The 24,385-nt window shown below is 40.5% G+C and overlaps 1 protein-coding gene across 2 annotated transcripts; it reads right to left on the bottom strand.

Moving 5' to 3' along the window:
• Positions 1 to 186: 186 nt before the first annotated feature.
• On the bottom strand, positions 187 to 23,756 carry LOC110985395 (14-3-3 protein beta/alpha-1-like). Of its 2 annotated transcripts, none has more exons than XM_022246386.2 (7): positions 23,554 to 23,756; positions 7,777 to 7,976; positions 6,257 to 6,363; positions 5,010 to 5,199; positions 3,815 to 3,965; positions 2,973 to 3,060; positions 187 to 2,457 (listed from the first exon to the last, which is right to left on the bottom strand). In XM_022246386.2, exons 1-6 carry the CDS (start codon positions 23,621 to 23,623, stop codon positions 3,014 to 3,016), a joined length of 765 nt encoding a protein of 254 aa, XP_022102078.1. In that variant the 5' UTR covers positions 23,624 to 23,756; the 3' UTR covers positions 187 to 2,457; positions 2,973 to 3,013. The 2 variants fall into 2 exon arrangements, with proteins under 2 accessions (XP_022102078.1, XP_022102077.1); XM_022246385.2 differs by having other exon boundaries at positions 187 to 2,404.
• Positions 23,757 to 24,385: the final 629 nt, after the last annotated feature.

Here is a 24,385-nt window from a genome sequence, read left to right as displayed (position 1 = left end):
CCAAATATATGTTTACATGTGCACGTACAATGTATGGAATCTAAGCATTTATATGAGGGATACTTTTCAAAATTTGGAATAAAAAAACACCATCCCACTCCTTGCACGGGACTGATGCTGCTTTTTTCAGAGGACCTTCCTTTTCATTGAAACACAGCTCATTCAGACATCGACAGAAAACTTCAATGAGGGTGGTAACATGTTTTGGCCAGATTTATTGGATTAACTACTATGCGATACACAGACATGTAGCTGAAGGCAGAAAAAAATCCCTTGGATCTCGAAGCAAAGCCTAAATTAACAGCATCTCCTAGTGCCAAAATAATCATCTGAAATGAAACAAAATAAAACAATCATACATTCACTACATATGGACCAAACATTTCTCAAAGATTCCAAAAAGTTTGGGATGCATATCGTACCACGTCAATAAATAGATGTACACTTTTACACCCGAGTATTTACGTTCAGTAACAAGCATGTTTAATGACATTTAAGCTCCCAGGTTGTCGTTTCCAGAAAAAAAGTACAATCGATGAAAATTAAACAATGCTGACTGATAGAAATACTAGGCTAAGCAGAGTTCTAGAGTTGGAACCACCATAAAGTACGCCATTCTTAAGTTACGTTAGTATCTACTGTGGTTCACGCTTTCATACAAACGACTACACATAAGATTTTAGTCATGTACATTGTACAATGTATCTTAACAAGTGATTTGTACGTTAAGAACAAGAGTGCGTTATTGAGAGACTGCTGACGTGCACGACACAGAAAAGCATGTTCTTCACAAGTATAATGTACAGTATTTCTGCAAGAAACACTCTTTTCACCGTGTTAATATACTGCATTCAGAGCCTTGAACAGCACAGCTGAAAGTGGGGTACGTCAAACTAAGATGACATGTGATTGCGTGTTCCCTTTCATTATATTTGACCGGCTGGCACCGATTCGTCCAATGGTATGAGAAAAGAGTGAACTGACAAACAGTACATAAAATACAAGTACATGCTAACAATTTGAGTGGGGGGGTTATTGTGAAGCCCTCTTTCAGAGAGACAGCAATCTATCCCAGAGCACACTAGGGTTGAACTTGGCAGCACTTTTTAATAACACCATATGCAATGCTGTAATTGTAGAGACTTCAAGTTGAAGATTGGAAAAAGGAAATGCATTTAAACTTATTTCCATACCAGAAAATGCCATTTCATGTGCAAACACTATGGTAATATTAAAAAAAAAAGAAGATTGAGTACGATCTATCCTAATGCACATGTGCAAGTTTCATTTCACAAGCTTTCCCCTTCAAGCAAAACAGCCTCCCTGGAGGGGGGAAAAACCCAAACGACAAAAACCAGAAAGGCAAAAATCAACTTTAATAATAAAAACACTACCAACTAATTACATCACTCAAATAACCAACAAAAAAAAGGAGAAAAATAAATAAAAAGACCCCAAATAAAAAAAAAACACTTCATAATATACTTGCCACATTTTATCAAAATAATAAATCATGTATTACCACACTTACATTGACAATAGGCACCATATTACAGCTGCCGTTAAACAGAAATAAAAAAACTATTTATTTAATCGGCAGGGAAACACAAAAAAAGCCTATTCCACACACAATGGCTCAGTGTTCTCACAAAAGGAAGAGAGGGACTAGTTTTCTTTCCAGTTCAAAAGGAGGCAGAAGTTGTGCACAAATTCAATTCAAATAGTGTGCATGGAACGTCCGACGAAAACACAACAGTCGTCATGATTACAATGGATAACTCATAGCAGCAAGTCTCAACGAATGTCAAGTAAAATGTAACACAAGTTCTTGGAAGATAAGGGGTGGGGGTGGGGTGGGGTTTAAAACCAGCACATGAAGGCTCAATGAAACCTCCACGACTGTATGTTAAGCTCTTCTTTCACAAGCCATGCCACAACACACACTAGCAACTGTACAGAGTCAAGGTACTGTAACATTAAAGTTACAGGCAAATGGGTATTGTATTCAATTCATGCACACCCTGAACAAAAATGTTCGGTCAGTTCTCGGAGAGACATTTTTGTGAGAACACTGGATGCCAGTTTTTTTTTTTTTTAATGTTATGAACATACACAAACTACACATTAGTGATTAACCCTCCCAACCCAATGCCCCAAACTCTTTATCCATTTCTCGGTGAAGTCCTGTTTAAGCAACGTCACTCAGGTAATACAGGGCCAGTGACCGTGACCCAGGTGTAAAAGTGGACACTCAAGAGTGCTGATGACTTTTCCTTTAACGTTGGGCACTTGCTCTCTGTTTGGTCTTCGTTCCAGTGCACTTCCGAGGTTTCCTTGAACAAGCTCTAGGAATGTCTGGGTAAACTGGGTGGATGTCCCCCAAACAGCCCAATAATTTCTGCCTCTGTGTGAGCAGAAGAAAACAAGCCTCACGTTTTCCTCTATTTCCAGAACTCTCTGCCAGTTCAAATACAATCATAGGCACACCTCATAAATCAACCTGTTCAGTCTAAGAAAAAAAAAAGAAGGTGCAAAATAGGACAGACAGCCGAACTCTCCCCCCCCAGTTCATGCTTTCCTTGGAATCAGCATGGACCACTGTACTTCCAGTACTGAGCATTCATTGGTTTGTGGAGTAATGTCTTTAAACCATCGCGTCTTGTTCACCAACACAAAACTTAAATGTGCAGTATTCACAAATGTCCAATTTTAATCACACTGGGTGTGATAGAATTTCCAGTTTTCATTGACCAGGCAAAGGAAGATGTGCTCACAGAGGATAATGGTGCTAAATGTTAATGGCCATCATTGTGACAGGTTTTGTTGGACTGGGCCATAACTCCGCAATTGCACAAAACATGGATACCTCTTCATTCACAATGAACAAAGGTTCAACTTATCCAGTAGTGTTTACATGACAGCTTTGTGAAATGGGCCCAATGTGCAGCCTTCCACAGAATTCATATACTCACACTAAACACGTCTTACTATTCCCCTGTATGAGAAATCTACTTTAGGACTCTTGCTGCGTATCCTCAATATCTTCTACTTTTGGCTCCGCTGCAGAAACAAAACACACAAATTTATTTAAAAATAAACTGAAAGTTTTTTAATAAATTTTTAAAAAAATAATAAAAATATTAGGAAGATGTCTGACTTTCACACAACACCTCTTTATGCTGCATTACGAAAGCAAGGATGACCATTCAGTTTCCTTGATTCTCTACCCAATGTCGCAGATTTTGTTTCAACAACTAAGTGAGGCAGGTGAGTGCCAGGCTGGGCTATGTATTGAATAGGAGGTGGTGCTCATGACTACAGGTAAAGACACAGTTCTACAATTGTGTCCATTTCTACCAGTCTGCTCTGCTAGACTAATCTGAATAAACAGGAAAAGGACTGGTTACAAAACCCCATTCAGGCTACTGGTAGGGCTATCCAATTTGAAGGATGAAAGTCCATTATTCTAAGTTCCCCCATAATAAGCAATTACCATTTTAGTCACAGTGACGTGGAAGTGACGTGGAAGTTATGACCTTTCCAAGCCTCTTATAATAAGCTGGGAAGACGTAAATGATCCAAGGAAAGCTGGTAAGTATGAGATATGCACACCAACCTTGCCAAGTGATAAAACACTCTCAGGGCAAGTAATTTTTGCACACGCCAGTGGAGGGTTCCAAGTTAAAGTAATTAAGTGTTTCAATTGTTGTCTGGCGATTTGACTCTGTCTCCTTAGCATTACGGAATCAGCAAATGCTATTTGCTTGCTCTTGGGATTTGGCTGGGGTTGGAGAGCTGTGGCCTAGCATCATACCTTCAGTCTCATTCTCTGACGTCCAGAGGGTGAGGTTATCTCTTAGCAACTGGAGAATGAGTGTGGAGTCCTTGTAATTGTCTTCATCCACTGTGTCTAGCTCCTTCAGTGCATCGTCAAACGTCTCTTTGGCCAGCTTGCATGCCTCTTCCTGGTGAAGCAGAATTTAATGGTCGACACGGGACAAACCATCACATTTGGTGTAAAGGTGATGTCAGTGGCTCATTTAAACAAAATGTCAACCCCCCATGGACCATATTCAAGGGAAGGCTTTTCTTTATTATCTTGTTCCCTGAATCGATCACTTTCGTTGTAATCTACTACTGCACGTTGAAAAAAGTTGACGTAGCAAAAAGAATTCTGTAAGTTCATTCACACAGGATTCCTGCACCTAAAGGACAATTAAATTCCACGACTTTTCCATGACCAACTTATGAAAATCCATGACCCAATAGCGCAATTTTTTGGATTCTTCGGACTTTTAAAGTTGCGAATAAAATCACCCATTTTATGCACTTATTTCTGATAACAGAAATCACACTGTGTGTTTTTAAAATTCCATGACTTTTCCATCACTTTAGTCATTTTCACAAAATTCCATGACATTTCCAGGCCTTGAAAATAATAACAATTTTCCCATGACTTTTCCATGACTTTTCCAGGCTGTTCACGGAACTTGATTTCTTGTCTATTTTCTGTGTTCATATATTCAATCTGAGTTTGTATCACTCATACAAGTACTTGAAGTGTTTCCACACAATTTCCTGCCACAGCACGCCCGCCCCTTGAAGTCCACCATGCACACTTACCACTTGATATATAAACATTGTGCATCAGAAAAAATGTCCATTATTCTTAAGAATTGTCAACTGTAGATATTTTTACATGGATTACGGCAACATTTGTGGCAAAACTTTACACCTTTCGCGGCGCAAATGGAAATTGTCAAGGCTGGAATTCACATAAAATTGAATATCCCATTCAATCAGCACAACTAAAATTGGCAAAAAAAGTGTCCAACCTACCGACCCTATTTTGAAAGGCGTGTAATCAGAAGCAGAACTGTTTCTGTTTATTGGCCGGAGCATGCTGATACAGTGGGCAGGGAGGTTGAACAAGAAAAACCCTCAATACTACGAAACTGAAATGAGAAGTATTACCCGTGATGAAAGTTTTTCACTTCTCTTATACTTACTGGACTGCTCATGATCTCGTAGTAGAATACGGAAAAGTTTAAGGCTAGGCCAAGTCGGATGGGGTGTGTGCTCTGGAGTTCCTTGGCATCGTTAAATGCCTCCTTGTAGGCCTTCAGACTGTTGTCAGCCTGGCACCGCTTTGCGTCACCAGTGCAGAACTCTGCCAGATAGCGGAAGTAATCCCCTTTCCTACCGGGCAACGATGTCAACAGATCACCTAGTTAACCCCTTGCCTACATTCCCTGGTGCCCGCTGCCTATCTAGGGGCGCTGGCAACTGCTTATTTTTTTTTTTAAAAAACAACCCTCATCTGACAGGTATTGTCAGGATCATGGTGCAGGAGTAATGCTGGCATGTGGACTGCAAAGGCCTTGATCATAGTAATAGTAACGTTTGCCACCTTTTTCATGTATTTGTGACCCGTCACCACAAAATGAGCTTAAAGTCACACTCTGCTGTTTCCTATGATGACGGTTCAAAGTAAAACCTGAGGGGAAGATGAATTGATAGGTTTTGTAATATTTCAAAAGAGTAACCCACCTTCTCTTCAATTCCTAATTTTTAGCCGGATCAGATACTTAAAAATGTCATTTTCAGACCAAGTTTGATGATAGCATTATTTGTGCCTGGTCAGAAAATGTTGAAACAATGTCGGAAACAACGACACAAAGTCACTGGAATAATGTCACATTGTCAACCTTTTACCGTGAGTGTTACGCACCATTGGAAAGCTCTTTTTCTGTTGAAGTTAAAAAATACCAATGTTCCAATTTTCAAAAATTCCAACTTTCAGCTCGCTTCATGGTGACAGGTCACATTTTGTGACAGATACAAGACATCAACAGGACCCTTGGATTAATGAGTGGGCACAACCAATTATGCCGTTCCACACCCAGTGGCATATCTGGGCTCAGGAAAACAAAAGGAGAGAGGGAACCATGGCCCAACACGTTCCATTGAATTCCTGGATGTTTAATGAACCTGAAGCCACTCTTGCTCACACCCTCCTTCCAGTTAACCCTAACCCCCTAGGGTGTATGTAAAACCATATTGAAATCAGAGGATTTGGGACTGTTAGGGATAGCTATGCCAAGACATTTCCTATCTACCCAGCGACCCACCCAGCATTCTTCGCTTGAGAGAGAGGGCTGCACATTCTGTGCAAAGATCATAACGGCCTGACACAATGTGAGAACATCTGCCCCAGGGGAAACGTGGGCCATGGAGAGACCGAGGAATGTCTTACATTTTACGGTAAAAGACTTTAGCTTCATTTTCCTTGGCTTTCTTGATGAGGTGTTCGTCTAATACCGTCAGGATCTCTTGACAAGTTTCAGACAGCTCTGCTTCTATCTGCAAATTAAATTAGTATGGAAATACGGAGCTGAATTTAGTTCTATTCAAATGCGAGCTTTGAATGTACAGTCGAACCTCGTTAATAAGAGGTCCTTTGGACTCAGCAAACTACCTTGTTATAACAGGAACCTTGTATTATATTAGGAATGCTCTTATTAACGAGGTTCAACTGTATCTACTATTACTATAAAGTGCTTAAGCCTTCCAACCCTCGGTAACCTTAGTCTACCATGACCAAAAATTCACCCCCCCACCACGGATACAAGAACAAACAACAAAAGCACACACACACGCACACACACAAAAACATGAACAGCTTGATAACTTCTTCTGTCTTCTCTGATGGGTTGAAAACAGCTAGAAACTAGGATCAAATGCAAATATTGTTCTATGGAAGAGAATCAAGGTAAATGACCCAATCTGGGAAAATTCATTAGAAATTATCAGTCATGTATCTTGCACAATGGACATCAACAACAATTAACAGCTTTCATATATACAACAGCACTGTTCCTTACTACAAATCTGAGCTAGATATGGAATGAAGAGCCAAATAAGCTCTTTATACATGTATATGAGACGAAATATTAAGTAAAATCTTTGGGGCTCGCATCGTGGGTTTAACTCTTACCCTCCCAGATCCTTTAAAATCTACCGAGGGGTTTTTGTAGGATTGAGAGAGATAGGAACCTATCAATTATTTGATCTGGGATTTGATGTCCCTTGCAAGATTGCCTGGTTGGTGCCTGGCACCATGGAGGCTTTTGGCGGACTGAGGAAGGCGCTGGCCACAAAAGTCACTGGAGTTAGAATTAACCACAGCCAACAACCCAGGGCTAGAAATTCCCTCTAAAAATTATGCGCAATTTGACAGTGGAATTAACTTGTGCTTGAAACAAAATTACTTGCACTAGCAGGACATAATGTTAATAAAAACAAAGCTTGCCTGCAAGAAACTTTTTACATGTTTTTTCTTCTGGCTGTGATCATTTCGTTGCATAAATCAAAACTTCAATTGATGCAAAACGGAGGAAGGTTATACAAGGTGCACAGCGTTTAGTTTCCAACATATGCCCTCAAGAAATGTGAACATTACTAGCACCTCGTGTCTGTGCCATACAATATGCTGAATGCAGATAAACACGGATGCAAATCCAACAAGTTGAAAACAGTAGACAAGAAAGGAGTAGACTCTTTATTTCTAAAGATCTGCTATTTAACAAATCCAGAAAATCCAACAAAGCGATGATGACATACACGAAGTCGCAGTTTTTCCATACTTGCGCAAGGTGCAAAAGTTTGCTTGTGACATGCGTCCGTTGAATTTTACTTGCACTGTAGAATAACTACATTTGTAATAATATTCCTGCAACCTATCTGATTTCCAACCCTACAAGGTGGCATCCAAACCTCAACACGGTACTCTTTGGCCAGCTTCTCCTTCTTTTCATCGCCCTTATCCTTGAACTTCTGCTCCTCAGAGCTGATTGTCCGCCAGGCCGACCGCCGCGCACCAATCACGTTCTTGTAGGCCACCGAGAGCAGGTTTCTCTCCTCCCCGGTCAGTACGCTGCCCTTCTTCACCACCTGGCTAATTGCCTTGACCATGTCTGTAACACAATAACAAAACACGAACTGAAGATTTATCTGACTCCAAGCAAGCACCAATGAGGACAACAGCACACAGCCTGTGATGAACCAGTTACATCCAGGATGTTTGGTTGTGGCCAAATTACTTTAGCTGCAGCTTGCAATAACATATGTGACAACAGGAGCCTCTGATAGCGACTGGCTAGTTTCCATTGCCTCCTGTGCTACTCCTGGCTGCAACCAGTTGACTTCAACCTGCCTTGTATCCTGTTTTATATACATAGACCTGCTTAACTAAATAGGGTATCCAATATAAAACCCAGACATCCCTCTGGATAAAATCTTGGCCCAGCAACATTTACATATGGGAGCTACATGTACATGTGGGAGCTACATGTACATGTGGGAGCTACATGTACATGTGGGAGCTACATGTACATGTGGGAGCTACATGTACATGTGGGAGCTACATGTACATGTGGGAGCTACATGTACATGTGGGAGCTACATGTACATGTGGGAGCTACATGTACATGTACATGTGGGAGCTACATTTACATGTACATGTGGGAGCTACATGTACATGTACATGTGGGAGCTACATGTACATGTGGGAGCTACATGTACATGTGGGAGCTACATGTACATGTGGGAGCTACATGTACATGTGGGAGCTACATGTACATGTACATGTACATGTGGGAGCTACATGTACATGTACATGTGGGAGCTACATGTACATGTACATGTGGGAGCTACATTTACATGTGGGAGCGACATGTACATGTGGGAGCTACATTTACATGTGGGAGCGACATGTACATGTACAAGTGGGTCTATTTTAATATGGGGGCCAATGTGTATTTCAGGGATATCACAATTATCATGACCATTTAAAACAAGACTAGTTTCACTTTCCTGTTTAATTTTCATATGTAATTTGTCAATTAATACAAGTATGTGTTTATTACATTAAATTCATTTACATTAAAAAAAGTAGATTTACACAATAATGGCAAAGGAATTCCACTTGAATAAAAATGTGAACCGGCATCTAAGTACATGTATCGCTGCAACTCTGGATTCTTTGAAATTTTCTTCATTATCCAGTAAGACAGAAGTTATGTTTTTAACTTTCAAGTAGGCCAGTGGGTGCGTGACAGGTTTTTATACCCGTTCAGCCATGACAGTCCAACCTCGTTAATGACAGCGCTTTAAATACAAGATTCTCCTTTGACAAGAATTCTTTTTCATGCCCCAATGCTTAGTTTTTCTTCCTTTTCATCACAAAAGGTTTCTTTTTTATTCACAAATGTTGAACCCACTGCAATATGTGCAATGTTTGGTGACAATTGTAATGCTTTATGACATCAAAATCGCTTCACATTAATTCCCATTCATCAAAAATGTGGACAGGTTTCAGAGATCTTTGTATTCCTAACTTATTTGAGATCACTATTCATTGACTGCAGACATGAAATGTTGCCATTGTTGCCAATATCTAATGCAGTTCCCAGTGTAAATATGCTAATTAAGCAGCTTTGTGTTTCACCAAACGAAACTTTGTCAAATAATCTTAAAAATAGCCAAAAAGTGAATCTTGGGGAAAAAGTTTGCCCATTTTTATGCCACCTGAAACCCTATCTAGACAAAACAACTTGTGATGAGAACATACATGTATGGTATGTACTCAAACCAAATTGGCAACAGTTTAAAAAAAACGTTTACTAACCAAAAATGACATGCACAGAACCATCATATTTGGTTTCTCTGCAACAAATATTTTCTCTGTCAAATAATTTCCTACACCACTGCACAAATTGAGTCTGTACAAGTCAAGTACATGTAGTTATTCAAAGCAAAAAACATTTCCATTTATTACATGTATGCATTATCAATTACATATCAACAAGTTTTGAATTTGTTTAGACATTTTTGAAATTTTGACTACCACGTCACACATTTGGCCCCCTATTTAAAATAAAGACCCATGTACATGTGGAAGCTACATGTACATGTGAGGCCTTTCTTTGTGTCTGTGGTTCTTTTGGTGTTGTTTTACATAAGCAGGTTCATGTTAGAAACTGGTAAATCTTTTAAGCAAATAATTAAAAAAAAAAAGTCAACCCACTGTACATATTCTGCATGGCTGCAATGTCCATGCTATTCTAAGAATGACGAATTTATTACATGCCCATGTGGTAAAGTCATTAACTTACAATCTAGCATAAGAAACTTTACATGTACCGGTATATCTTGCAACTCAACTGATGCGTGCATTTTGCACGATACAAATGCATCCACTGCACACACTGTACGTCAATGGTGAAAAAAACAACTTCCCCTTTCTGTTTGATTGACACAATAAAATGAAACAAACAAGGAAATCATGTATGGCATGCACACCACAGAAAAATTGACCGGAAGAACAGGCAGAGTTTTGTAATTTGTACCTAAAAGATGAATGGAACGGTCCACTGTCAATGAATCATGACTAGAGTACTATACATATACTGTAGGGTCACAAGTGCTGGGCTAACTCTGCTGTACCCCCTTGGGTGCATCTACAACATATCAGGCAATGCAATGACAATCCAGTGTGTGTAATGACAGGTAACAATACGCACATGACTTGGACAGATCAAATGTACTGATGCGTCGTTAACAAGGGTCTCTATTTTTTGATCCTATGAAAATTTGTTGAAGAGTCAACTAGAATACACCTTACATGTATTTATGAGTTGGTCATACTGAATTGAAAGCAAGGTTGACTTTTCATTTGGGAGACCCAAGAGTTAAAAATGAACGTAATGACTGTTCATTTTAGTGCTAGTTTTAGACTGATGATTGATTTCCAATTTGTGACTCAATTATATCCAGATTTTTTAAGCCACTTTGAAGTAAAAAAAAAGAAAGTGAGAGTTCGAACCCACATTCGTCTTGCACACTGGAACCATTCCATTTAATGGATAGTATTGAAAGAGGTAGATTCAGGGCGCAAGACCGAATATGGCTTCCCTGTGTATACGGTCTATTTAAACATTCATCCAGTTCTTATTCCGTCCAAGAGATCAATGTCAATGAGGTGTCGGGCAAAAAAAGTACTGCTGGGTAAATTCTGGTGTAAAATGGCCTTAGGACGAGCCTTGGTTTGTACCTCATTCTCCTAACGTGGGTGCAGACACCTAGTCGGTGTAACTGCTCTATCGGCAAAAGAGGGTCCTGTTCTTTAATTAAGGTAAATTAAATTCAGTTTTGACAAATCTGGCAGGCTCACCCTAAAATACTCTGAGCAATTCTCACACATGTGGATCAGGATGCAGGAAAAAAATCTCTTTACACAAGAAAGGGCACACAGGTTCTATATACAGCATCACCCAAGGCACATACATGTACGCTACGCTATCATTCATACTCTACATGAATGCTTGGAATTTTGAAGGGAGGGGGACCTGATGGATTTGTAAGATAAGATTTGATTCATTTAGTTGATGGGGTTCTCTACCGTTGCATCCTTTGGCAGCTGCTTGCTTGTATCCTATAGTGCTGGGGGACTAAATGTGCATTGAGGAACATAATCCAAATTAGGCCTTTGGGAAAGACTACACACACACGCCCGCACAAATCGGCAGGGGAAAAAAGTGACAAGCAAAACACACTGAATGTCCCGTTTCCATGTAATTGATTTGTTTGTTTTTCTAAAGAACCAGCTACATGCACTGTGCTAAGCAGCTTCAGGACACTGTCCACTGAAGACTACAAGCAGTGGGTTCAGTTTCCCTTGTATCGCATCGCACAGGCTGCAGCAAGTGACATAGCAAATACAGCGCACAAATGAAATTGTTTCGTAGTTCTCACAACTCAAGCATTTCTCGGAACTGCAGACAGGAACGGGTAGTTGGAAGGGGTAAATGTAATTGTCAAACAGAAGCATAGATGTTATACTGATCAACATTTTTCACAAATACATATTACGATACTGTTTATTTTGTTGAAAATTGACACCGTATTCATTACACGGATATTCAGTGACTACATGCAATTGTATTGTGTAAAAGACTGTTACAAACTTGAGGAAATGCTATACAAAGTATTGCAAAGCAGTGCTTACTACGCAACTATTTCAAGGAAATTGAGCACTGATCACATGTAGCAGGATTTATATACATGTGCAGAACTGTATTCAGCAATGATGACTCAGTACAAAAAGCTGCTGTGTTCGCATACATCCTTGTGCAACCTCAGCGCAAGCAAATAAGTTTGCTGCAGACAATCTGTAGCTTTCATCAGGCCAGCTGTGTTTCTTTCAACACACAAGAAATGGGATTTTTGTCCAAACCTTTCTGGATCATGAACGCGTCAAATTGATGCAACAAACGCGTGCTTGTTATATTCTACAGTATCTAATTGGCACAGAAGAACATGCAGACACTCCAAATCCTAGGTACTGCAAAATGCTAGTTAGTGTGCTATGCTTACTTGTACATGTAACTTGCAGAAAAAACAGCACTGCTTCATGTCAGTAAAGCAGAGAACTCTTGAGTTGATGCTGGTGTTTGTAATGAATGGATAACTGTGATCATTGATTGTTGTACTTCAAAAAAATTATCAGTTCACGCAGCATGTTTCAACAGCATGGAAATGGCACGAAGCATTACACTGTTAACATTGTGTTACCGAGGAAACAGATCTCTCAGATTGGTGCTTCCAGACCGTCCGGAGGGAAATCATCAATGACTTGTGATCAGAACACATTTCGAATCAGGTTAACCCTAACCCCCTAGGCTCTTTTTGATAACGACCCTCCTCAATCCTCCAAAATGCTCCAATTTAGGGGGTGAAAAAAACTGGATTATCCCTCAATCCTCCAAAATTTCTTGAAAATGTTACATGTACTTGGGGGTGTGCCTACTGCCTCAATCCTTCAAAATCCTCTGGCAATTTCTGTCACGATGCTGAGGCAGCGCGAATGGCATTCTTGAGAAGTGCGGTTGATTCAAAAGAATCATTGTGCTGAATTTATGCATGACTAAGCAAAAATAACACAAGGTCTAACCCATGACCTTCATGCATGGCATCCTTCGCAACTAACCATGCACTTTTGCCATTCACCCTCAATCCTCGAAAATCCTCCAAAATTCTCCAAAACCGTCCGGAGGATTTAGGAGGATTGAGGGTGGATTACGGTTAAAGATCAAAGAATCGTGTTTACATGTGCATCCTTGAATAAAATGGAAATGCAATGCAAATGAAAACCTAACATCATTACAGACATTTTCAGGTCAGATTTTCAATTTTGATTTTGTAATTTTACAGGATATTTTGGTGCCTTTCTGACGTTTATGCCAATGCCAATTTCCACATTCATGAGCAAACCTCCCATGCCATTCTGAGCACAGACCCTAATGTTGTACAAGTATTTCAGCATCAACAGTTGCTTAATTTTTAAGTTACATACATTTTCATTTCCTTGGTGATTCATGAATTGCTGTGTACATGCAAGTACACAATTGTAAGCTGGTGAGCAATCCTTTTTACGTAAGAGTTTCTCAAAAAGCAAAACTGGGGTTTATAATTTGAACAAAAACCTTCACACTGTAGAAAACTGATAATATCCACAGTAATCATGACATCACTCTTTTTCCCAAAAGAGGTTGAGTTAACCCCACTTGTTGCCTGAAATTCTCCAGAACTTCTAATGGCTATGCAAGGATTCAGGAAAGTACAGCCCTGTATAAAGTGAATGCAACTGGTTTCCTGTAGAGAGATTGTACAGACAAAAGGAAATTCCACAATCCATGAAAAACTACGACAAAAAATTTAGATTAATTTTGAAGATGGATGAAAACCTAAGAAAAATATTCCTATTTGGAAAATTAAAAATCGTCGTGTACCCGGCAAAAGGTCGGAAGTGTGCTTACACCCTTTGGCCCGGAGGCATGATCACAGAAGGAAAAATATTTCTGGTAAAAGGGCATAAGAAACACACTCTCTTTATTTAGTAAAAATGGATAAAATTTACTACAAAATCAACACAGGCTGCGCAAAAAGCAACCTTTTAAAAACCTATCAAATGAATTGGGAAACGTTTTTGGCACTACATGTTTTTCCAAAAAATCTTTATATTTCATTAAAATAAAACAGTTGCATACATGTACATTTGTCCTTTTGCCAGGAAAAATATTTTGCAGCGATTATGCTTCCCAGCAAAAGGTCGTAAGCGCTTACGACAAAATTCAGTCAGCAACAAAAAGATTGTGTAAATAATTACAATGTGGTTTATATTTACATGGACATGAACTGTGCACATAAATACCATCATGTGTAACTGAAACTACAGACATAAGCCCTGCCAACAGGGTCCCACATGAGAATTGAATAATTTAGACAAGAAATATTTCCACAGGGCACTTACTGTCATGTGAAAAATATTCCAAGTTTGACCACAAAAGCCAAATGCTAATACACCTTTGCATGCATACAAGTACAATCCATGTACATGTGCATGAATGGCAGAATGACTCAGGTAGGGGGAAAAAAAAACTGACACAACAAAGACCTTCAAAAATAACCACAAAAGTCAGGACAGGGTGGCCGTTTAAAAAGGAGGAAACAACTGGGAAAAAATTCCAGTCACCCGAAAGAGGCGTTATCATTTATTGTGCCAGGAATCTGGCAAAACTGAAAGGAAAGGCAATATTGTGGTCACTACGTCACTGCCATGAAAGACTCGTGAAACAGGGCAAGGCACAGCAAACAAGTTGATTGCTGGCTGCTGTTTAACACACCGAAAATGGCTGTTCAGCTGCAACTGAGGAGGAAATGTTTTATCTCCGGAAGGTGGGAGAGGAAACCGACACATGTACAGGTTCATGTGAAAAAAAAAACAAAACAATCTACATGTATCAGTTTCTGATTTCTCGTATATCACACACAAACTTGACTTTTTTCGAGGCAATGCCAAGGCCACCTTCTTTTACTTGTACTTTATGTGAGGACTGGGATCCAGACGCATAGTACAAGGAATGTGCTACTGTTTCAATACAATGTCCATGTTGCATGTATGATGTAGGCAGATTCCAAAAGGAACCCCCCCCCCCAAAAAAAAGGAGACGGATGAGTGGATTGAACATTTGGGGCTGAAATTATTGACATTTACTGATCCACTGTTACAGGCACAAAACTGTGGGAAAAACTCGCTCTGCTACGAATGCACGGGGTATGGAATTTCTTCACAAGGAGGTCACGGCTGCTTTATACAAAATAGGACGAACCATATCTAATCCCAGCTGCCTCAGGCACAACGCTCATACGAAGCATTTGGGATTTAAGGGGAGACGGAAAGAGTGCCCCTTTTTGATACACTGTTTTCCTACACAGCCATCTACAAATCTATAAGCATCATTCTCATCAAACTCACAGTTTGACTTGAAGCATCTGTCTTGTGCTTTCTTTGTACCGTTTACACGAATTTAGCTTGTGTTAAACACAAACCCTAACATTAGGAAAAGCTACGTGTTCATGGACTGAGTAGGTTGGTTTCTACTTCTCATTAATGTACCACACAGGCAGTTTTATTTTTCACTGACAGCAGTCCAACCATTCCCCAAGGGCCTGCACATGCGCAGAATCTGTACTGCACTTGTACATATACCTACATGTACAGGTGCATGTACAAGGATAGAACATGTATACAGATATAGTTTTGGATAAGGTACACGTACTGTGCATTCCATTCTAATAACAAAGAAATGTATTAGCCACTTTTTTATGTTGGTGTATCCATTGTACACGAGCACTTTATCTTGCCTCGAGTGTACATATACTGTACATACCTGTGGTGAATTCTGGTTGACCCCTTGGGATTTTTTTTCTCTGCAAAAGTGCATTATGTACATTGCTTCGGGACAGGTTCATGTATCTGCAATCTAGTGCAGAGTTCAACCACAGTGAAACTAAGTCGAAATTTTCACTGATGGCTACAGAGCCATGGGCAATTCTTAGTAAGTACAGGCATTTTAATTCAAAAAGGAAATCTGTGACTTCATTTGAAGCATGTATCTTGTATGTACTAGTGCTGCAAGTAGGGCTCAAGGTTCGATTCGGGTTCAGTTTGGACACGGTTTGAAAATATTTTGCTGAACTTCGGTTCGGGTTCGCGCGTGTACACACATGTACATGCATGTACAATGTACATCAAGACATCAAAGAGAAAGCTATGGACATGCCATACAGGCTTATAGTACTTCTGGGTATGTTTAATACAAGCAATGAATCTCCTCTCCATCCCATCCGCGAGTAACTTTGATGTAGTAGTGATGATTGGATGTAGTGAGAATTTAGAATTGTGCAGTGGAAATGTTGTGCGTTGCATGTTCTCGGTTGATTATTAGTGAATCCTCACCACGTGCTTTTTACAACCATCACGTAATGCGGGGCCACCATGATTGTACTGTGCATGTACACTGTACATTTACAGTGCATATGTACTGTACATACATGTACGTGCTTCCTGATGCAAGTGTGCTGAACGCTAGCACGCGCCGGGGCGGCATAACTCGTTATCCATTTTTCGCCGTGTTTGCTTTTTTATCAAGCTTTCTTGTATGCCATGCCAGAACATCCCAACCCACCAGTTTGGTTCGGTTCAGAAGTGCCATGTTCGATGATTTTTGGCTCGGTTCAGCTGCAGCACTAGAATGTACCATCACTTCCGATATTTGATGGGACATGCATATGGATCTGCTGACATTTTACGACCCAGATTAAACAGATGTTTCTCATCTTTCGCATACGTTAAGTTCGACTGTTACAATATTCCACACATGAAAGCACAACATTGGCATGACCATAGCGACTAATGGCGTCACCAATCAAGGATTTTCAACTGATTCATATAAAGCTGGCAGGCTTGGAAAACTATCACAAATATAAAAGCCTCATTCCTCAGTGCTAACTTTTGCTGAATGGTTTTTGCATCTGATATCTCTGGAGCATGCTGACGCTTCGTAAACTTAGATGCTTCTGCTATCATGATCACATGTACTGTCTGAGACATTGGGTTTTTATAAGGAATTCGGGGTATTCGGAAAATGCTGGTTTGTGGGGAAAATAAAATAAGATGGGAAAAAAGAAAAAGAAAGACACTTCTTTGAAGTCATGTAATGATGTATGTGGAATAAATACAAAAACAGCCTGTATTTGTTACCAGGCCTCCACATTGATAAATTGCCTGATGGACAACCCTTTAAACAGAAACACGGTATTTGGTAACCATTGGCTCCTAATGGGGGAAAAATCTAGATGCCAGCAATTTCATGAAAATTTAGTAATCACATGTGCTGAATATTCATGAACGTACATACACACATGTAGTATACTATAAATACCCTGCGTTTACATCGTCCATCCATGCCGAAGAATCATGACCTGGTGTGGCACACGTCCACCACACAACTTGCATACAAGCGCCAATGAGGTCAATCCACAAAATCAGGGTTTTCGCCAAGGATTTAGCCACGGACATTATGATGTCCATAGTTTCAGCGTGTCGCAGGGCACCCTGCTGCATGAATTGTGCTATTTCTGACACTCTAAATCACAGCGACACCCTTTAATTCCAGCATGAGGTCCGCGTTTGAGGTTTCATTTACGCTGCAGAAAAAAAAAACAGCAAAAACGGAGCCCTTGCCATACCGCGGTTTGTAAAATGGCCCTGGTGTTTGTATACAGTGCATCAACAATGTATGTTAAGATCGGGAACCAACCAAACCGTGCAGGTGTGATCGCGGCACATGTACAGCGTACATGTAAAGTATGGTATATGTACATGAACAGCGCACTCGGTGCGACTCGATGCAACTTGCACTGCCATTTCTATACTTTTCCGGGACGAACTTTGAGTACATAATCATTGCTTTTTTTATTTTAAGCATACTCAAAATTGTACAAATACATTGGTATGTAGTTTTTAAGCCATCTTAAGTCACAAATGGCAACTAGATGTTGAAAATATGATTGCATTAGCAAAATTTTTGGTCGCATTTGCGACTGATTTAGGCACTATTTAAAGCGTTGCTGATGGACAGGCACATGTACTTTTCTCTAGAAATAAAAGTATTTGTTTTTAGTGGCCAAGAATAACAGTCAGCAAATCTACCTTTTGATTTAGTGTTTGCTCCTCACAAAGCTTATAAAAAGTGTTATGTCACGTACAATTATTTTCTGCAATGTTACGAGCATGTCAATGTACCAACTAATATGTCGAAAGCACGCTGCGCATTTAGCAGGGCACCTTTCCACATAAGTGAAAATGCGTACACAAATAAACTGTACAATACCCTTGTGTCTGGATGTAGGTGCCAAACGTCATTGGTTATTGCACGCGCGGTGGAACGGAGCTTTGACATTAGTGAATTTGCCCCGTACGTTTTGCATATATGACACCAGGCAAAATCAGCAAGTGGCTGAGGAAACAGCCATTGCCTGAACTTCTTATGAATGATACATCAGAGTCCTGTACGCCTCTGCAACACGCTATAGCTGGGGGTAATGTATATTGATGTGGAATGAATGAACATGCGAAAAATGATAAACTTGGAAAGCAGAAGCAAGCAGAATTTGAATTTTACAAAACAAAAAATTCTGGACCTTAGGTTTTTAGCCTTTGCCAGACAATATCGAAATCCATGCATCTCCAAACAAATTTCAAATTCAGAAGTTCAGTTATTCTTACCAAGTATAGTACATTGTCATGAAATATAATAGCCTATTGACACTATTGTTATCATTTGCTACTGCAAAAAAAAAAAGGAAGACAATATGGTCACAAAAAAAGAGGGAAGGCACATACAAATAACACACAAAGGACAAACCTTTGCCAACATGGCCAAGGAATGGCAAAAGTAACAAATTTACCACTGCCCGTAGACCTGCCACTCCTGAATGTCATGATTGACTATAGCTAACAAGATCTACAGCCGATTTCAGAAAACTTTAGGCAATAGCGCAACTTCTCTTACGCAGGCCTTGAATTCTGCGGCGGCCACGACGGCCATTGCCCTCGGTGACCCTCTCTTTTGGCTGTGGTGCCTCGGAAAAGTGACCGTGTTTCACCGCCAAGATGGCAGTGCCCTTTTTTTTTCTCTTGGCTGTAGTACCCAACACGTGCATATCGACTGCCCCCGTTCAGTGAGGTACATGGAAAGCAACATACACATCCTACCATGATTGTTCACATTCGACCGGAACACATGCATGCATATACAGGGCATGCGTGCACGGTGTGTATGTGGGGATATTGTACACTCAGCCCACCTCGCACCGGCAGCCTGGCCCGTGCCATGCTCACTGTACCATCGCCAGCGCGGTACAGGCAGTGTTCCCATGTAACAACCCCCCAGCCTATCCAACGACTGAACATAACAGCGCATGCCCAAGCCAAACATTTTAATGTACCATGCAATAATGTTGGTTTAAAACTAAGCACTCATCAACTGGTACATGTTAACGGTGTATTGAGAGCTCCATGTTTTTCATGCACACGGGACAATTGTATGGTCATCGTAGTATTTTAACTAACATCGCAATGTAGAGTTTGCAGTTTAGTGCTACGCGCCGCACATGATCCAAACTGTACATACACGACATTGGTCGATCGGGACTACCCTGATTCTCATGTACGTTGTGTACAAAATCACTCAGGTGACTTGGCCTGGCTAGTTTTTGTGGTAGGCAGAATGCCGAGGAAGGAACGGCTGAAGTCAAAATGGGCCAAAGCCTGTCAACACTCAGCTGCTCGTTCGGCACTAATCACGGTGTTCAGGTAAAATGTATATCCTACTTTTTCTAAGGCCCAAATGAATACTGATTTTCATGCAATCTAAAAAAAAAAAAACCCAAAATTTGAGATGGCATGAATGCCCATTACTTTGGTATGTTGATGGCATTAAATGCCCTCATGTTTGGCATTAGTCCCTTTCATCTAAGCCAGTCCACAAATGCCAAATGGCAGTGCCCTAGAAAAAAAAAGAAATACAAGGCCTGGTTAGGCAAGTTTTCGCTGAAATCAACTACAGTTGCACAGCTGCGGCATAAATTTGTAGTGCAACGCGTATGCATGGTTCAAAGTTACATCACGTTTCGTGAAATCAGCTGCCAGTCACCCATACAAAATCCTTTGATTCTGTGTATACCATCAAACATCAAGCCTCTTAGATTAACCCTAATCATCCTTAATCCTTCAAAATCCTCTGGGCGCTATGGAAGACTTTCCAGGATTCAGGCTGCATGGTAAAATTGCACTGCTGATTACAAAGGATGCATTGTCTCAAGCTTGCGGGTTAGAACTTGTGTTGTTTGTGGTCAGCCATGCAGAAATTCACACCCACATTATATGTGAGACCCTCCATACTGCTCCAGGATACCAGTCACACTGCCTCAACATAATAAGAATTGCTGAAGGATTTGGAAGGATTGAGGCAGTGGGCACCGCTCCCCAGAACATATTCAAGAAGTACCAGAGGATTTTGGACTTAGGCTGTATCCAATATTTTCAAGGGGGCAGTTGGAGGATTTTGAAGGATTGAGGGTACCTATCCAAAAGGGCCTAGGCGGTTAGGATTAATGTCACCCACTATGCAGATTGCACATTCCTAGTATTGGCTTCGTACATTCATGCATTTGGCAAATACAGAGAAGGAAATTCCAAATCTGCAGTCTTTTTGAATTTGTAATTCCATGAGCAGAAAGAGGAAATTAGCTGATTCAAGGAAAAACTGCACAGGAAGATGTGTACATAATACCAAGTTTACCAAGGACTTACCCCTAAAAAACCCAAAACATTTTTAAGTTGGAGCATTTGATCAGAACTTGTTTTACATAAAATGGTGTTGGCTCCTAAGATAATCTAAATACATGTGTCCTGCTGAATGTTTTGGCCCGCTTAATTAAATCTGTTCTTGTTTGAACAATGGGTTTCAAGAAGATATCATGCCTACCTTCTAATGACATGTAGTTTCGTGTTAGGAACCTGCAGTCATATTAGTAACCAAGTTAACATCGGCCTTTTCTCAATACATGATCTCAACTCTTATTTGTATTAGAGGCTACTCAGGAAATCCTGGCTGCAGGACCTGAAGGCATTACATCACTGTCATTAGCCCCATGCATGGGTTGGAATGACGTGTAAAATTTGGAACAGACAAACAGTGCATTTTGACCCAATGTACGCTCCATATGCATCAACAGATTGAAGTACAAGTCTTTCTGTGACAACATAAATTCCTTTCACTGAACTGAACCCATGATAATTCAATGGTACATGTAGGTTCAGTACTGGGGAACAGAGGCCTAGAGATCTTAAGCTCGAACACCTGGATTCTGTTAGATTGTTGGATTCAAGTGTGTCCTAGAGGATTCGCCTGGGTACCATGGAGCTTGGAATACCTGGGATGTGGAAATGAGATCAGGCTTAATTAATTAACAAAGCTGGGGTGATAGGTACAATGAATATGTAGATCTCATGACAATTAAAACATACCATGCTTATATCATGATTTTGTTGATGAAAGCTTGTAGCACCTACTGAACACACAAAGGACATTGGAATCTACAAATGGGCAAGAAACAGACTATGTATGTACAGTGTACACACTTGTACCATCCATTGTTTGAGTTGCTAGGCAGGATTTTACAAACTACATGTACCAGTGCCAAAAGCATATCACTCTTGCACAGCTGACCAGCAAGCAAGTTTAGCCCTCCAATCCACCCCGAGTTGAAGCGCACCCCCAAGCGGCAAAAGAAAGACAGATGGTACATGTAGTAAGTTTTCCAAGCAGGTTCTTGCACACGTTCTGCGTGTACCCAGAGACCATGCATTAAGGAATAAATTGATAGTACGTGTACTCACCGTACTCCGCGTCAAACGTGCCATTAATCTCCATTTATAAATGCGCGCCTGTGCAGTGAGTACTGAAAAAAAAAACACGCCCTCTTTTGTTCCGCTCGGAGCAGATATATTGACACTAATCCAAGCAATCCAACCATGTCAGTGCTCACACTTGATTACTGCAGAGTGATTTCATAATCCAATAGTCACTGACTACTTGGGCATGCACCCAACATGTCCGATCTCTCAGGTAAAGCAGGTCCATGCAATGTCAGCAAATAAGAAAACAATGAAGAGAAGAATATAACTGATGAACTGATAAAAGAAACAGGTCTACTATGAAGGTTTTGTCAATCATATAAAGGCAAATGCAACCTTTCTGGTTAGCCCAGTCTCCACTTTTAGTTCTCAGCTTTTTCCTGTTTTGCAAAGCCAATATGGTGCTCACATTGTACAGTGTCCTCAGACCTCCAGTACAGAAGTCACTCCTTTGGTCAGTTGGTCAGCAGCACAAAGATACACAGCTCTCCCACTGTATACTGCAATAGACAACCCCTCAAAGGGGTATCAGATTGCAGCCTGTGCTGTCCTACAACTGCGCTTCAACGTTTCTTGGGAATAATGGCGGAATAACTAAACCAACTGTAGCGAATTCGATGTTTCTCTTACACAGTGGCAGGTCTTAGCGTCTCCAAACTATGATAAAGTCCCTTTTAAATCTTTAGAGGGTACTTTCGAGTTGTTGATGCTTCGTTAACGCTAGTTGTATGTGTTGACGCTTTTTGGCGCTAAATAGCATGACCAATATTATGAGGGTTTACAGTCGGGAAAAACACTATACTTCACAAAATACTACACATGATGTCAGAAGTGTGCCTGGATAAATTCCCTGTGATCTGGTGATGCACCTTTTCTTCCAAAGCCTAGGCCTAATATTCTTGAATGTTTTACATTCAATCCTACATTTAATTGCATTTTCCTGATTCATGGTTCTGTGACAATGTGAATAGGCCTAGGCCTACAAAAAAAGGCACCAAAGAAGGGTCTGGGCCTAGGCCCTAGTCAGTGAAAATCTTGAAGCCCCTAAAAAGTAAAACATTGAGCATGTTCAATCTTATCCACTGACTTAGTAAAGCAGGTCACTTGTTTAATGTTTGAAGTGCGGCCAACAAGGTTAACTCCAGGCAAAAAAAAAGGCCTATCAAGTTTGGCCTAGGGCTTATGCCTTCTTCATAAACAGCTGAATAAAACTATTTTCCATCATGATTTAATGTTCAACCTATTTCGTGTATTTAGGCCGAGCATTTCCCCAGGTTGTGCATTCTTAATGTCCCACAGTCATGACAGTACATCATGACCTGTCTCATCACCGTCAAGACCGAGGCCCTGGGATGTTACAAAAAGGAACGTGGCCCGACTAATTCATCAATTTTTTTTTTGAAGATTTTGCCAAGTACCTGTGCAGCACTTCGCCAAACTGGCCGGGACAACATGACAAAAATAAAAGCCGACCACTCCTGGCTATGATCCAGCAATGACGACACAAGTCATGCAAGTGGTGTAAAAAAAACGTGCATGACATGAGGTACGTAACCCGATGTGACATACTGCCACAGCGGCCTTCTCACACAATACGTCGAGAACGACTCCTAACAACCAGAATTCATTTCTCTCTGCATTCACGTCTAATTTCAGCCGGACCTTACCGTCATATCTCTCTGCCTGTTCGGCCAACTTAGCAGTGTACACGAGTGACTCTCGTTCGGTATCATCCATGATTAGTACCTAGCTTTATTTCAGAGGATAAAGCACTAAGAATTGAGTAGTTTTTCGTGAAATTTGAAAGCAGCTACAAGATAGAATCGATAACCACACCCGGTGACCCGCCAACGATGAACCTAGTTCCGGTTAACTTAGGTGCTTCGTGTTAAAATGCACCACAATGAAAAGGGGGAAGCGGTGTTACGCCGTTTAGACTAGACTCCTTTCAAGCACTTCCGAATTTCATCTATCAGGGAAATCTTCGAAATGGTAATTGTTGTATATCCATTTCTTCCGGGTTAAATTTACTTTTAGATTGAAATTCTCAATTGAATTTGAATGAATCAAGTAAACATCATGCCAATAGTCGATAATTTTGACTTGAAAGTTCTGATGCATTAATACAAACAGAAAGTTGCATGAAATTGTAAAAAAAAAAGTCAGCACGATTGTCAGAGTGGTGAAGAACTCCATGGATATCCAGTGAGTAGATCTGCACTTAGCTGGGAATTATGTCCAGCTCTATATGACGAATAAACATTAGCTATCGGTTCCAAAAGCTATGCCCAGTGAGATGTTATTCGAGAACAGCTGTACGCGCGCGCCTCACGTACGTGCGCGCTTCTTTCCTAAAAGACCTTCGCTCTTTGAAATACATACTGTACATGTACATACAGTACATACATACATGTACCTATCTAGCGTATTGCATGCAACGCGCATGTGTGAGCGCCATTCGTGCGCGAAATTCTTTATGGGTTCGCTTTTCAATGTGAC

The sequence above is a fragment of the Acanthaster planci genome, linkage group LG09 (genome assembly GCF_054643075.1).
Source record: "Acanthaster planci isolate LZ-2023a linkage group LG09, COTS_SCS, whole genome shotgun sequence".
NCBI classification, from domain to species: domain Eukaryota; kingdom Metazoa; phylum Echinodermata; class Asteroidea; order Valvatida; family Acanthasteridae; genus Acanthaster; species Acanthaster planci.
This window is presented reverse-complemented; position numbering and strand designations above follow the sequence as displayed.